Raw genomic sequence first — 17,207 nt, 5'->3', positions numbered from 1 at the left:
AGGAAATGGAAATGTGGAGGCCATTGCTCGCAAGCTGACAGTGTCTCACCACACCCACCATCAGGAAAACCTTGCCTCCGAAATCCCAAACTGGTCCAAGCATATCCTCAATACTCATATATTTATAATGGATGGATAGATGATATAGGACAATGCAAATGTCGGAATAGGCTTACTAATAGTAACGAGGACAGGATATAATTATTCACTATAATTTAAAGTACACTATTTCTACCAAATTTGCTTCTTTGCTGATCCACTAATTATATAATTTTCCTATATAATCCTCTAACATATAATACACCAATTAATATTTTATTTATATTTCAAATTTAATCAAGCCAAGCTTGCGCTAGGAAGCCTAGCTCTAGCTCAACTTGTTTATAGCTGTGCAACCCAACTTCAGCCAAGCCAAACACAAGCTCCTAAGTGACAACGAATTATTTTGCAAACACCCACAAAGCCACCCTATTATCTCTTTATTTTATGGATACGCCAGTAGCCTATCTACTTGCCTAACCTGAGTAGTCAAGTTGACCTTTATGACAAACAATCTACCAATTACTGATTTTTGTTTTGGTTTGGTTTCTCATCCCTTGGATGGTACTCCTGCGGGGACTTGTCTGGATGTTCTGCAATCGCACAATGGAGTTCGCTTCTTATCTATTTCTCCATCAGGAAAGCAATAAGCAATTTTCAATTGAGGGGCAAAAGCATGACATTATACTGAAGCTTACAAGCCAAAAATGGGACTATTGTTAGGGAAAATAATGAACTGGCTTTGCATCTCGGGATGTGAATAATTGTACAATGGTGGGTAAGGCTTGACTTGCAGTGCATAAGGCCCAACTTGCTAGAATCAAACGAGCCCATGCCATGCCACACCCATCAATGAGGCAGCCTCAGCCCCAGGCCCTGCTGCAAAGATGACCGACTCCAAATGACATTCCAATGCTCTACAGTGATCCGAAGACCAAATAGCATCTCAAGAGCTAAGGGACCCTTTCCGCCAAACGTTCCGAAACAATTCATCTCTGCAGCTGAAACATGGAAACAAAGAGCAAGCAGCATAGGTTCAACCGTTTGGTGGAGGCAGAGGACTTGGCAATACATATGCAGAGCTTTCATGGCCAAGCGGAGCTCGGAGAAGGGGGTTCCATCGGTCAAAGATGATGCGTCCTCCTCGGCCAATCCTCCCATGGAAGCGATATGGAGGTGCTACTGAACCATTCTCAATGGATGGATCTGGTGGCCGCACAATGCCGGCAGCAGCTAGCTTGTCTGGATCCACACCTCTAGCGAATAACAAAACCGGCTCATTGGGGTCCTGCAATGACATCGAATATAATAAAAAGCAACATAAAACTGTGAGAAAAATGAACTAAAAGAATTGACAATGTAATCTGCTATCGAGTTTAATTCATCAGATGTCCCCAACTTTCCCTCTCTGTTTTTTCCTCAAAAGACAATACCTTTTAGACTACAAACTGAAACTGCACCTGAGCAACTTCTGAAACCTTGTCGAAAAGGTGTCATGGAACAATGGAGAAACATTGATAAAAGGAAGCATACCATCTTACGTAGCCATCCATTTCGCAGAGGCGCCCGTTTCAAATCCTGCCTCATGCGCCCAGCAGGGACCATCGCCATCTTGTAATCAATGGACTGCAAATGAACAGCAGTGGGCCAAGCATGTGGACGACCATTTGTCGCGTCATCTGAGTCCATAAGATCATCTTCACGTGAACCAAACTTGCATGGGGCTGGTATGAAGCCCGGCAATGCTGACCTATCTTCAACAAGCTGTGCCTCATGCTGAAAATAGTTGAAGTCATTATCAAACTGCTAAATTGATATAATCACAGCAAGCAGTAACTTGGAAATAATGTACGTTCCTAAACATAATATAGGCTAACTGAATGCTTGATTCATTATGCAATTGGAATGTATTTTAAATTGGTTGAATTTCATTAGTAAACAACGGAGATGGAAGCACAAAGCTGAAGGGGTTGAAAAGGACAAGATATCCATATGTTGCCTTTTTGCAAGAGAGTCCACCACACTGATGGAAGAGCATAAGTAGAGGACGTTCAACTTTTCTAGTATTGTCAAAGACCTCATAGGAAATAGCAGTAAGATTCCTGATGGCCTAACTACCCTTGTCACCTCACATTTCCTTGGAGTGAAGCTCCAATTTAAAAGTGAGTTACCTCTGAAATATTTACCAATGCATACCGTAAAGCAACCATAAAAACTTCAAACATATTTCTTGCCCCTAGATCAGATCACTCCCAAGAATGAGAAATATTAATGCAATTCCATGGAACAGGCTTACAAGATGCCCCCCCCCCCCCCCCCCCACCTAAACACACACACAAGAAAAAAAAAACAACAACAACAACAATAGCGACAAGAAGAAAGAAAGAAAGATGCCGGTCGGTGATGTTTGAAATTTGAACCATGCACTTGGCACAATTACTAGTCATCCTAGCACCTCAAATGCTTGGCACATCTCCACAAGTCTGTTTCACTAGTGCCTGAGGATGTTTTCGGCAGGTTCTCAACCCGATACAAACATAACCATCAGGCTTTGGCCCAGCTATTTGGAAGCTCTCATTTGGCCCGGCTATTTGGAAGCTCTCAAAGTGATACCAATTCTCTTTAAATTGGTGCCAGTTCCCTACAATGAGAAGGGTCAGTCCTAGAACCTGAAAGGTCAATTGATGAGGACACCCTATTGGTCATGTAATATAAGCTAATGTGAATGGGAGGAACCAGCATAGCTTCCCCAAGCTTATGAAGTTATGACTAAGAAAAGAGCAATGTTGGATATAGGAAACTGCACCCATCTGTAAGACGAGTTATAGGCCAAAGGTCCGCTTGTGGTCTCTTACTGTTTCAAACTAGAAGAGGAGAAGAGAAAATGGAAGAAAAAGAGGATCTAGCTCAGCCTTCTCTTCATGAATTTTATGCCCACAAAAAGTGTGGTGGGCTTCACAGATGGGGACACCATTACAGCAGGCTGAAGCAAGAGAAAGCTCCAAACGGAACAAGGCAGAGAATCTATGAGGAAAGCATACCCAAGAACACAGATAGGAAAAAAACATGTTAAAGCAGGTAATATAAAGATTATTTTTAAATAATCATATAATTTGGTCCAACATTTGAATTGGAATGGTTCAAACAGTTTGAACAGTTGAACTGTCAGCTTCAAAGGGTTAGAATGTTTTTTTTTTTAAATTTTACTAATTAGGGTCCCATTATGACGATTTTGTTTTCAGGCAATGGGCCAACCCATACGACCTGAATGGGTCTCTAAATGCTAGGCTGTACATAATTACCAAGAATTAATAGAACTGAAGGAGTCTGGTCTTACTGTTGTACTTGAAAGCCTGTGTTGCTGAACAAGGAGCTTTAGACTCATATCAGAACATGTAGTCTTAGTTATATAATAACAGATGTCAATTAGTAAGTTGATTGTCTACCCAAAGTCCTACTGCGGTTAAGCTCTTTTTCGAGATGATAACTACTCTTTCTCAATTATTCAATAAAGTCCTCAAGTACTTAAACATGAAGTAAAATGAATCGAAGCAGAGCCTAATCATCATTTTTTCTCCTTTTCTTTTGGAAGCAGAGTACTTGTTTTCAAATATCTGCATATAACTTCTGCTCTATTTGAAACTAACCATGCCACCTAAAGATAACCTCCAAGGTATCAAAAGATAACCATTTCACTCCAGTCTCTTGATGAATTAAGAACCTCGAAATCATTATATCATATTACAATATAACAAAAGATCAATAACTGATTCCTTGTCTTCTCCTAGAATAAGGTGGTAAATAGAAGTTAAAAGATGACGAGACATTTAGGGTGATACATCTCAGAGCTGTCACTCATGAATGGTGGCCTAATACATATTTTGAAAGAAGAATCCTCGAAAGGGAAACTTCAGTGTCAGAAACTTCATTTCTTCCACCTTGATATAGTAAATAAAAATAATTAAAGATACACATTTCATTGCAATATGCATTATAGCAAGACTACCAATAAGCTTAAGCTACAAATGGGCTTGGCAACAGATTGTCCCTGCCAAATATGCACCTTGATGATACTAAAAAAAGGTATAACAAGTAAGTTCTCCAAGTGGAGTCTCCAAGAATAGCTGACACAAGAACCAACCTGAAGTCAACCTAGTGGAGCAACTTCCACCACCTCAACACTGATGATATTATTCTGAATGTAAATTGAGCATTAGAAGACTTGAAGACTTTCATCTTGTTAGTAATCAGTGCACCTACATGTTTTGAAGACATTCAAAATGGTAGATTACAATAATATATGAAAAATGATACCACCCCAACCACCCATACATGTGCAGGAGAAAAAACAGGATCATGCACACACCACTTTCCTACAGGCCAAGTTTCACCACACGCAGATTTGAAAGGAAATCCCAAAATAACCATGCCACTGGTTTCTTTGAAACTCCAATTCTCCAGTGGTTAGAAAGCTGCATCTTTTACATGAAATGTTCATTTGGACTCCCTTACTTTCCTCTCAAAATACAAAGCTATTTGAAAAAGAAGTTCCAATCGCAGGCTCTTGATTGTCCAAGACAGAGCCTTCCAATTGACAGACAAATGTAAGACACTCCAACAATATCGAGTTCACAGCTCTTTCAAGATCTTCTCACATTATTGTAATAATGGTGATTTTCCAAAAACAATGTCGACTATATATACGATTCAATTATGTGGAGAAAACCGGTTCCCGAATATGCGTCACATAAAGGAGCCTGACGTTATAAGAAATGACAATATAAGAGGATTCAATCTTTGAAAAGTTGTCTTGATAACATTATGTGTTACTCATGCTTTCCAGATACTGAATTTACCTACATTCTTTTGCGGTCTTGAAAACCCCATAAGTTCTCTTTGTAATATGCGAAGTTTGGTAAAGCCACATTCCAAGTATACATCCACCAAAGCACCAAATAAATATCTCAAAAAGCTTTGGTTTCTCCCATTTAACTTCTCCAATGAAGTATGCCTCCTTTCAAAAGCTGATCTTCCCTTACTTCACCTTCCTAACAGTAGTTCATGAGAATGGCGACTTACATAAGTCATTGGTAATACATAGTACAAAAAAAAAAGTTTCTAACACTTGTCACTGTCTCGTTAAAAGATACATATGACTGCACTGGGGGTTGACCACCCATAACCCAAACCAAATGACACAGAACATAGGTTTGGGCCCAGAAAATTGGTTCCATAAACTGTGGTTGGGATTGCGTCCCAAAATCAGACTAGGGACCTTACCTTATCAGCTTTAGGTAAAGCTATACAGGCTGAACCACACCCAAAACCTAGCCTGATCATTTTATATCATGTGTGTGTCTTCACATGTACATGGTTTAATATTTCTCTCCTCATTTACTCATCTCAATTTTGAAATGATTCCCATCACCCTTACCTCTCTGAAGAGCGTCTTAGGGCTCTTCCCTTCTCGTACAGTGAATGTAGAAATGATGGTGCAGGTGAATGTTGGTGCTGCGAATAAGAGGATAACAATTAGAGTGACTCATTCTCTCCCGCTTGCCCTTCCAGCAACTGGTTGAGTCCAGTAGTCCACTATTGGATTTGTGTCAAGGGTTGTAAATTAGGTTCTGGTTTGGGTCTAGCTTTGGGTTTGGAACATATAATTTTGGGTTTGGACATGGATATAGCAGGATCTGATCCAAACATAACCAATTGCTACCCCCACCTAAGACTCCTAATATAATCATTTTAAATGCTCAGAATGGTATGCAAGGCATTTATTACTAAGTCTTAATATCTTGAGACTTGATTCATTCAAACATTAAGTGTCGATTCTACCTATATGTAATAGAATTGCAACTTCTTGTGACACCTGAGCCCATACTATCATCAAATGTTCCCAAGTAAATGTGTCATTTAACCTTCATTTTAGGAATAAAAATTGCACATAGGATCTTCCTTAAAATTGCATCAACAAATACATCTACATTAAAACGAAAAAAAAAAAAGGTGAAGAAGGTATATAAAATCGATATTTATTCCACCACTAAAAGGATTACTTAACACATAAATATCACCACATGACACTCTCATTGTGGCCAACCATGATTCTAATAGAAATATGGCATGATTTGTTTCTGAAATAATGTGCCCTATCGGTTAAGGCAAATACATAAAAAAAAATGGTCCACTAGTGGCACCATACTTATGATACATCTATCTGCCTGGTCGATCCAAATTCTCAGGCCTTGAGTTTATGCTATCCTGTTAGTCAATTGTGAATTTTCTTATACTCACCAGACTTCTTGATGCAGGACCCCAAAACAGTTGGTTATAAAAAGTGCTTTAAGTGATGTAACCAACAAGAACTAACAAGAGATAACGATGCAAACAAATTATAATAGAATTTTCTGAGTGAAAATCTTATACTAGAAATAGCAAACAAACAAGAAAGACAGGAGTATAACATTAGGGACCTACCTTGTACTTCAACTGAATGCGTTGAAGGTTGATCTCACACTCCATCACCTCTCGCTTCTTCTCTTCCCTCTGAAAATAAATTTGTCAGAATATGAATCCTCTCAATCTTCAATAGCCATTGGATAAAAATCTAATTTCTGAGGTGTAAATAAGTTTTGCAGTAAGAAACCTTAATCAAAGCCTCCAATACTGTTTTCACCTGGTCCAAGTTACGTCTAACCTGAAACAGATTAAATTTCAATTCAAGGATGGTGAGCATCACAACAAACATCATTTAAAATTTTTAAGAAACTGCACCAGAACACAACTTATTTCTGTAAAAAAAATGAAATAATTAATCAGCAGAATGTATTTACTGATTTTAAGGTAAAGCAGAAGATCCTAGAAGGCTCATCTCTTAGTCATCTATATTTAATGTCTAGCATCCAATGAAGCCGAAAATCCATTTATAAGTATCACAAGTAATATACATGGATGGGACCAAGGCTGTGGTTGAACTCTAACAAAAAGTTGCACTTTGTTGATTGTGGAAAGGCAAAGGGTGAGTCACACATTGCTATTCCATGCTTTAAGAGCATAGTTTGTCTCTGTTAAATTTGTTGCATCTTGGGACACCTATTGGAAGATGTCATGATGCCTAGAAAATTAACTGGTCGGGCTTCATATCGTCGCTTTATACGTAGATAAGGAAGTAGATAAAACTTTAAGAGATCTATCGCATGGCATAAAATAAATTCATGCTATGTGGTAGTTTTCTAGCACAGGACGAAAAGGTATACATTCAACACATTCTAGTTCCACATGCCATGGTCCTAAGAAGGTATATGACTTAACTCTAAGCAGTGTATTGTACTCAAGGCCCATTCCTCATCTTGGGACAGTGGCAAAGCAGAGGTCATAGATGAATCTATCAATCCATTCATGAGCAGATAAGAAAGCAACATGAGGTTAACTTTGCTGAGCATGGAGTTGTGACAGATAAAAAAAAAACCCACCGCAATCGGTGCTTAAATTTGGAGATAGTAATCAGACATTCTTAACCACTGACAGGTATCGCATAAGGAAAATAACAACAATTACAATCAAGACCACCCCATGTGAAGACAGACTTCTTATCATCAAGCATTGAGTTTCTTGTGCATGAAATATGTCTGCAGATAAGGATTTAAGCTCAAAGACAAGTCACCAAACTGGGGACGGTGATGCAAATCTGTTCGTCATTGATTTCCACAAGAAAAATGCATATGAGAATCAATTTACAGAACTAACCTATGCTGTAACCAAGAGCACATGTCAGCACCGAGAGGTTCTTACAGTCTTGATAAAATTAAAAAAAAAAATTCCTAGTTTATATTTCAAATTTATGTTGTGCCTATGAGTAATTTGCATGGTAATCTATTAGAAATTGGATGCAATTTTTAGAGTTAAACACCTAGTTTGGTGTTCTTTTCTTGAATTAAAATTATATACAAATAGGTCGGACAGAATTGAATTTCTTTTCCTCAATTCATACAACTTTATAATGCGAACTCCTGTATTCTGCTTGATGCTCTGCAAGCAACTTCTTATTCCCTTCCATTTCCCTTTCACATGTCACAATGACAATATTATCCATTTATTTAATTTTCTATACATAGATGAGTCTTTAGCTGACTGAATGATTATCCAACCACTCCTGTACATTTGAATTATCCATATATTGTTCAATAATTCCAGATTGTTTGATAATTCCTAATTTTAAGAATAATTGTTTTTATTTATGACATAATCAAGCATTATAAATTAATGATGTTATTGTTGTTGCTAAAAGTGGTGGATCAGCTATTGTTTGTTATTATTGTCTTTCCAGTTTACTTATAGTAATTATCCAAGTTATATTATTTTACTTCATTTTAATCTTCAGTCTTCTTATAATAGTTATCCAAGTTATATCCAAAGTTTAATTCAATTTTTCTAAACATTGAAATTGCACCAGTGATTGCACCATCTGCAAGCTAAATACATGATACAAGTACAACACCCTTCAAATGCGATGCTCATAAGAGGACAGTATAGGCACCTGTAATCTTCTAATCTAGTAGATATTTTTATTTGCCATGAAAGATAGGGAAAGCAACATATGAAACCATTCTTCTCTTGACTAGGCGATTTTTCAGGTTTAATTTCCTTCACACATTGAAATCCACAGGACCTGTGAAGATCACTTTAAAAAAGATGTAAAACCTCAAAATCCACATGCATCTGGAAAATCTATTTCATTCTTCCGAGTCAACATTTGGATCACATGAAATAGGAATGTTGCCACCATCCTAGAGATAACAAGATCCTTAATGATCTTTGTTACACTAACCAACATGGAGGACCAACAAAGGCATTATCCATCAAACATTGAGGAATGCTTAATCTCTCAACTTGACATTGAATCATTCCTTGAAAGAAACTTTTAGAAAAGAGAGGGACCTGCCACAAAACACAGAAGGCAAGTTGATGTATAGGAATCTCGCATTGCCAATCATGTTATTTAAGATTATGCATCAAAGAAGAAGGTCCTCTTCAAGGTTCGCCATCTCAGTACCGGACCCCATATTGGTAACATCCTATTACGGTGTCGGTATGTGGTACAGTACAAAACAATATTGAGTGTTGGTACGATATGAGAAATTGAGAATGCATACCGATTTGGTACGATGCGAGCATACGTACCAGCTTTAGCATAGAACTACCTCAGAAGTTTTTCTTTCAATGAACTTTTGCAATGTCAAGGTAGATATGTATCCAATTTTTTCTTTAAAAGGGGTTAACATTTTTTTTATACTTTCGACACATCAAACACGTACATAGTGTCAGAAAGTATGAAAAAAAATACTTCATCAAAAATCTACTACACCCAAATTAATTGCATTAGTATACTAACAGGCTGCAATCAAACTTTTTAAGCAACCCTTTCCTTCACAGAAAGGGACTGATAGAAAGTCACATTCATATTATAAACAAAACTGCTGATTATCCTCCCATAAAAGGGCATACCTGATGTTGGCTAAAAGACCAAAGTCTACAACCAGATTTCAGCCACCAATTGTTGACAAAAGATATAGATGTTATAACAATATGATCCAAGTCCATACGAAATTTTGATAGATTACTCTAGAGACAAACAGTAATACTTTATGTAACCCTTTAAAGCTAAACTTTGAACATAAATCGACTAAAAGGAAGCTTCTTTACCCAGTGGAGAAGGATACAAAAAAGAGGTGTAGAAAGCAATGGATATCATAGGCATGTGATCTTCAACAAAAGAATAAATAAATATAGGGCCAGATCAATGGACAGAAAGTAGGTTCCTTCTTCCTCTAACAGACATTTTTATTAGTTAAATTCATTTCATCTTAGAAACCCACCCCAAAAGAAGAAACCCTCAAGAGGGGGAAAAACCTGCATTTGCAAGGAAGAATCATCTAGACTTCATCTAGGTCGAAAAGTATGTTACCCCAAGTCAATTGATACATAAGTGAAAAGGACAAAGGACCTCACCTGACGAAGTTTTTCAAATGACTGAACATTATTCTCTCTCCTTTGTATCTGAAAAACAAAAAAGAGAAAAAATCAGAATGGCCCCAAAAAATAAATTCTGGCCCTTGATTAATGTGCAAAGATATGGTTGAAATAAAAAGATGCTTTTAACACTTCCTATAAAGTCAATAAGCATTTACAATAATAGTCAAATTCAAACTATAGCACCTACCCTTCTCGTGTGAAGACGGTGCGCCTTTTCCCTAGGTCTGAATACATTGTAAGGATTTGTATCATTAACTGGTGGAGGAGGCTGCACAAGCACAAAAAATACAAGCATCATTAGGCTAGCTGAATCTTTTTCAGAAGGTGTTATGCTTAAAGATCACCATAGGGCAAAATAACAACTTAAATTTTAAACAATTTGGTCAGCTGAACAGAACACCGGGGAATAGATTGGAGAATATAGTAATTTCATTCATTTTTGTTTAATCTCATGTTTTATGCAGCTTGGTCATCTCAAAAATACAAATGTTATATTTTTATAAGAGATTTAAATGCAAGAAAGCTACATAGAAAGGAAAAAGAGACTAGAGCAGCAGCGCCAGCAGATACAGCAAACCAGAAAAAGCATGATGAGAACTACTTAAATATGTACCTTAAGACAATTAAAAAGCAATGCGATTCGACTAACAGACTTGATGATATTGATGAGGGAGAAAGGGTAGAATTAATATACAGCTCTGCATTAACCTATGCAGGCTTCAAGAAAAAGGTATACTTGCAGGAATATTTAATTCCATTCTTTATGTAATCAGTGTCCAAGCAACAGTTTCAGAATTTTAAGAGTCTTAATAGCACTTATCCTTTTAAACAAAGTAAATCTGTATTAGATCACATTCAAATAAAAAAAGGTTTTTAATATTCCATCATTCAGATAAGTTATATGAAAACAGTGACCACAAAAAGTTAGAGAACGAAACTAGAGGCGTAATAAATTTAATCGACAAGAATGTACTCCATCTAATGCTATACCCATCCAAAAGGTAATTTTAGAAAAGGAACGATAATGGACCAGCAAGAGTTATTTCATAAACTAAAGAATAGCAAAATAATATAACTTCATGTGCTAGGTTTATCAATCATACATGCATAGTCCACCTAACAAAAATGAACCACTTTGGTACATCCTACATCCAAGAAGGTGATGGAGCTCACCTGCAAACACCGCAGAATAGGTTTTTGCCATCGCTCTCGCTGACAAGACATAAATAAGCCATGCATGAGAATGGAAAGAAAGACAGGCACTAAAAATTTAGCAAAATCAATATCTTCCTTGGAAAGAGACTAAATGAAAGTAATGCATTTGCAATCAAGCATTCTAGGGTATGCTTAAAAAAGATATCCAAAATCTCAATAGAAAAAAAAAAAAAAAAAAAAAAAAAAAATATATATATATATATATATATATATATATATATGAAGTTGACAATGAGATAATTTTAGTTAAAGAAATATGTTCAATGATGCTCCTCATGGTTTTAAAATATGAAATATACCTTGCCTTTCCAATAGTTATATACAGACTGGAAAACTGCAAATCTTACAAATAGAGATTGCAAAGCCTGCGAAATGAGGAAGCTATAAGCAACAGCTAAAAGATTATAAGACAAAATCAACATATATAAAAGTTTCAAAACCAACACAAAAATTGAGGTATTCAAGGTTTTCAATCCCGTCGGACGGGACTATCACAATTTTCTCATAGAATGGGGCGCGCCATCGTCCCGCCCTATCCCAACAGTTGGGACAATGGATGTCCCGAGACGTCCCAAATGAGACACTAGGACGATGGCGAGATGGTCCTATCCCAAAACATGGGATGGTACCTGTCCCGATGTTTTATGGGACGTCTTATTAGGACCTGAATCCTTAGAGGTATTATTATCATGCCACACAAGCAAGTGAATAAAACACCTAGACATTAACTACCAACTAAGTTTCTCATTCATATGCATCCTTGAACTGTTTTTAAGAAAAAAAATGCATGCTGAGATAAAAATGTAAAAGGAGAATCATCAAACTACTTTTGAGATCAGTCAGTTAAAAATAACAACAAAGAAAACTAGGCCCTTGCAGCATCTGCAAATGGTAAAATTGCATTCTCTTTGCTTATAAAAATGAATTATTCCATTCTCAGGATTTCAACAAGTAACTTTTCCACAAACAAGAAATGATCAGACATATGGATATGTCACTTTATGATGCACATTATGAAGGTATTTCATGGAAGATTTAGCTCAGACATGTACCCTCCAAACAGGTCATAGCAGCTTTACAAAATATAGAACAATAGTTTTTTTTTTTTTTTGCCAAATAGTTGAAATAAAGATGATTGATTATGGTTAACTACCCCAATGCCATAAATCTAAAAGCAACCACTGCTTTTGATAAGTTATCATAAGAGCCAGACTTTAGTAGAAGATAGCAGTTTTAAAGACTTCTTATACATACGTGTCAGGCACAGCGGATTGCTACATTGCATAAGCGGAAAAGATAATCAAGTATGCATGAGATATGGCCACTTTAACACAAGAAGCTTTTTGGGGTTGACAAAATCATGGTACTTCTCATACTAGATCAACCTACTGAAATGCAAATAGGGATCAGAAATGTGGTCCATATCATGAAGAACAATGAAACACTGTCTTACATCTAGAGCTTCTTAAAGAAGAGAGAAATAAAAATATATAGATTGCAAATTCATTTTACAGCTAGTACTGGAATGACATAAATGCTGCTCCATAAAATTCAAAAGTGCATCACCTCAGCTGCAGCATCTAGCTTCAAAAGAACAGGAATAGGTGATACAAAAGTGGGTGTTATCACTCCTGCTTTTTCTCGAATTTTGTGATCCAACACCTCCAACTTAAACAGAAGGGTCTCAAACCTGGATCAAAATGTATGTTCATTAGAACAAGGAATGGGAATATGTAATGAATAATCTACAAAGAAAAAGCACACTTCTCACACCAAATATGTTGTTTGTGTAACAAATATTGCATTTCCAGCAATCTTAAGTACACTCATTCTACAAACAAAATGAATGCTATTCTAGAGAAGATGATGTAAAAAATTGTCAAAATTCATAGATACCATCTATGAACAAGTGACATTGTTGAATTCATAAAGCCAGCATGCTTCCATGCAGCTATAATTCTGAAAAAGTGCTTCAATTGATCTATCAACAAATTCCATCCTGAAGACTTATTGCCAAAAGTGTACACATGATGAAAACAGGTGATTCTCAATGCTTTAGAAAAATATGGAAATGGTCAGATTGCAGTGTGAACCATATTGTACTATTACCTATGAACTGTAATACACCCATCAATTGACAAAGGAAAAAAAACATTCATTGATGTCAGCTAAGTGTTAAAGCACAAAAAAGAAAGTTATTTAGAAGGATTTAAAGAGCATATGCCAATATTGTCATAAAATGTGGATATCTCATTGACAAACTCATTATTTTAGAAGCATAAATCTAACAATGATTAATATGTAAGGTTTCAATGGTCTGCCATACTGCCCAGTATGAGGTGTACCATATCATACCGGGAGGAAACTGAAACGAAACTCAACTACGAGTTAGTACAAGCCCTATATCGAGGCATATTGAGGTGTACCAAGTGGCGTACTTACCATATCGTAGTGTGACAACCTGTATCAAGGCAGCATACCAAGACAAAAACTGAGAAACATGGTTAGAGAGCTACTACGATACAGGGTGTGTACCATACCATACTGTGCCAGTAAGGTACCGATATAGTATCCGATAGCAAGATTACGGACCTCATTTCAATCCCTCTTTATTTATAGAAATTATTAATTTTATACATAAAAGGTGGTTGTTCCTTTCTTCCAATAGTGGGAAGGTGAGTAGTATAACTTGAGCATGCAAACTCCTCTTCCTCCCATCTATTGCATAACTATTTAACTAAATTCTTTCGCAAAATCTTGGGACCTTGATCATTTAATTTATTTGACAACAAATAAAGGTTAACTAGAGGAAAAGGGTAGGACAAATATAATCCAAATCAACCAAACTTCAGTTTGCGGTACTTATGGATCATGGTATCTATTTCAGGCTGGACTTTAGTTAGAAATGGGTTATGTTGGGTAAGAGTCACGATCATTTAGGATCATTACTATAATATCTCAAGCTATATCTAGGTGAGACAGCAGCCTTAGTTATGTGCCAATAATTGTTAGCCAACTAAGTAGTTTTCAAACACTCGATGTCATCCAACAACTCACATATTATCAAAAAAGTGAAAAACAACCCTATGAAGAGTCTAATTCTAGAACAATTTTTCACATAGCTTCTTCCATCCATGATGGTCTTTTACACCTCTACTATTTTTTACCTTATCCACTAACTATAAGCCTCAAATGCTAGTTCAAAAAAAAAAAAAGTTCAGAGAGAAGTAAACAGAGTTGTTTCATGCTATAGTTAATCCAAGAATGAACTTTAAAGGAGCTCATATGAAGAAATTGGTGACTTTTAAACAATAGAAAGAAAATTTTCACTAAGAAAAATGTTATTGATTCTCTAGATTTAACTAAAATACAAATATCTATATCATGATTTGAACATTTTGACAATTTGCTACTAGAAATACACTTGTAAACACAATGCAATAAGGCATACAAAAAATAAAATATCGTTAACTCCGCAACGAGATCTTTGGTCAATTTAGATATAAAGTTTCACTGTTACTTTTCAGGTGTAAGTGTCTTTCTCTCTTTGTTAAACTCTTCAAGCCAGTCCTCATCCTCATCGTCCAAGTCGTACTCAACAAACTCACCAATCTCAGCCCTGGCTGCAAACAGTAAACAATGCTCAGAAAAAGGACCTTAGTTGCAACAAACACCGATGTCTTAATGAAAATAACTTTGCAAACAGCATTAGTATCATACCTCCTCTTGCACGTAAATATGATGTAGGTTGTGCAAAGGTGCGAGCATAATCTCTTTCATATGTCGCCACAACACTAAATTGTGGAGTGGGTATCTCTTGAGAACTTTTCTTTCCAGGAGTTTGATGCACCTGCTAAAAGCAATATTATCATATCAAATAGTCACTCTATCAGATCAGATGTGCATTTACACATTTTGACTATGTAGAGATTTCATCACATGTATCAACGACATGACTGCATGATATAAAGGATGACATTTAATAGCAGAATGGATCACCACTACAAATCAAAGATATATAAACGTTGACCTCAGGCAATTTTAGATGTTCATTATATACATATCATAGTCACACATAAAGACAAAGAACACTGAAAATTGCTCAATCAAACAAGATGCACAGCGAAATGGAAAGGCAAATGTAAAGGTAAAAGCAACACATATTCACCACAAATAACATTTAGTTGGAAAGTTAGGAAGCATTTCAAGCTAAAACAAATTTTAAAAAAAGGGTGGAGTTGTTAAGGCTATAACTTAGTTTTCTAAGAAGAAGAAGAAGATGCAAACCAGATAAAAAAATTTAAAGTATTTATTGAAAATAAAGCCTCTCCTCAAAAAAGAAAGAAAGAAAGAAACCCTTCTTCTTACATGTCCAGTGGTGTTGGCAGAAGATGATAAAAATGACAAAAAAAATGAAAGCCCTATTATGATAAGCAAATGTCAATAACACTGCCAATCCATCTGCAATGTCGTTGGAAGATCATGAAATGTAATTACATAACACAGAAAAACAACTGATGCACTTCCAGATCCCATCATTCCTGCCCTTTACATGTTCAATCTCTAAAGAACCAACCCATCCTCGATTATCACAAGTATTTGAAAACTTCCTCATGCACGTACATATACTATCACACACTAGGTAAATGCTTTTTCTTGCTAAACCTCATTCTCCATTTGATATAGAGATAATTTAAGTATACCATTAACAATGTCTCTCCAATACCAGGGACACAGTTGACTCCAGAGCCGGCCAACACAATTCAAACAAAGGGTTTGAGTCACTTGTTACAATGGTTGCAGTGCCATAAAGGCAAACCAAGCATCAACACAGCAATCAAATAGGGAGCGGCATTACCTCATTGTCAGCGTCTGCAGCAAGCCGGAGCAGCTGGGAATTGCGGGTGGAAGCAGCTGTAGCAGGTGCATCATCATCCTCAAAGTCCTTGATGGATTTGACGATGGGGAGCTTCTTGTGGATGTCGAGGGGACGAGGCCTAAATGACAGCCTACTCATGTCCACTTCATCTCCCTTCAGATACCAACCTCGCTCCGCTGCTCAGACCGCCACTGCCACCACCTCCATTGCAGCACTCGACTCGTAACCAATCGCCAAGACTCAATTCACCACGCAATACCTACTCCAAAGCCCACTTCGAACCACTCAAAAGCATCCAACTACCCTGCGAGCACGAGGGCTCGCCATTCACAGCATCTTCCGATAGAACAGAGCCCACTGGCTTCAATGCAACACGACGCAATTCAAATAACAGGCTCGAAACAACGAAAACCCTATAGAAAAACTTCGAACCCGATTGGAGAAAGGGGCGAACAAGGCGGAAATACACGACGTTTCTCCTATCCAATGATGCCCTAGTTTCGAACGAACCAAGACAGCAGCCACCAAGGCGCCACCTTTTCGAAAAATCTCCACTCCTCCAGCCGAGAAACAGGCCACGGGGCGGCGAGAGGGGATTGCGGGGAGAATTCGACGAGGGTTTTCGAGCCGGAACGGTCGCCGGAATCGAGCGAGTTAGGGCACGGGATCTCGAGGGGAGGGAACAGGCGTTGGGGGGATTCCGATGCGAGGGAAAGGAGGGCGGATGGATTCAAAATCCTCGTGGAACGACGGGACGAGAGGGGGATTGGTTAGGGTTTTAGGCGGAGGTCAAGGGTTTCAAAGAACGACAAAAAAAAGGAGGGAAGGGAAGCGAAGGAAGGGCAGAGACGCGAGAGGAAGAGAAAGAGGGGAGGGGGGCTGGGCCGGTGGTGTTCTTTCTTTTCGCTCGCTGGCTCGAGTACTCGAACGCCAATGCCCGAACAAACTAATTGGTTACACAAAACTTACCATTATGCATCATACATCCCAATCATATGGATCAGATATGAATCAAATATTAATATATTTATATTTATAT

At 37.3% G+C, this 17,207-nt stretch overlaps 1 protein-coding gene across 2 annotated transcripts; it reads right to left on the bottom strand.

Annotated features, from left to right (window-relative positions):
- Nucleotides 1–677: 677 nt before the first annotated feature.
- On the bottom strand, nt 678–16,949 carry LOC105039509 (uncharacterized). 2 transcript variants are annotated; one of them, XM_010915679.3, is made up of 12 exons: nt 16,148–16,949; nt 15,010–15,139; nt 14,810–14,912; nt 12,856–12,979; nt 11,589–11,654; nt 11,248–11,286; nt 10,262–10,342; nt 10,051–10,098; nt 6,689–6,739; nt 6,520–6,588; nt 1,573–1,815; nt 678–1,327 (listed from the first exon to the last, which is right to left on the bottom strand). In XM_010915679.3, the coding sequence occupies exons 1-12, from the start codon at nt 16,304–16,306 to the stop codon at nt 1,076–1,078; spliced, it is 1,365 nt and encodes a 454-aa protein (XP_010913981.1). In that variant the 5' UTR covers nt 16,307–16,949; the 3' UTR covers nt 678–1,075. The 2 variants fall into 2 exon arrangements, with proteins under 2 accessions (XP_010913981.1, XP_010913980.1); XM_010915678.3 differs by having other exon boundaries at nt 867–1,327; nt 15,010–15,142; nt 16,148–16,505.
- Nucleotides 16,950–17,207: the final 258 nt, after the last annotated feature.

Source organism: Elaeis guineensis, chromosome 1 (assembly GCF_000442705.2).
Source record: "Elaeis guineensis isolate ETL-2024a chromosome 1, EG11, whole genome shotgun sequence".
NCBI classification, from domain to species: Eukaryota; Viridiplantae; Streptophyta; class Magnoliopsida; order Arecales; family Arecaceae; genus Elaeis; species Elaeis guineensis.
Note: the sequence above shows the minus strand (reverse complement) of the source record. Positions and strands in the feature narration are given on the sequence as shown.

What these genes read in the sequence shown, in the direction of transcription:
- LOC105039509 (XM_010915678.3), bottom strand. Translation starts at nt 16,306, where the DNA reads ATGAGTAGGCTGTCATTTAGGCCTCGTCCCCTCGACATCCACAAGAAG. An exon ending in ACCGTCTTCACACGAGAAGG is followed by an intron (nt 10,099 to 10,261) that starts GTAGGTGCTATA and finishes TTTGTTTTTCAG; the next exon opens with ATACAAAGGAGAGAGAATAA. An exon ending in ATGGATGGCTACGTAAGATG is followed by an intron (nt 1,328 to 1,572) that starts GTATGCTTCCTT and finishes ATGTCATTGCAG; the next exon opens with GACCCCAATGAGCCGGTTTT.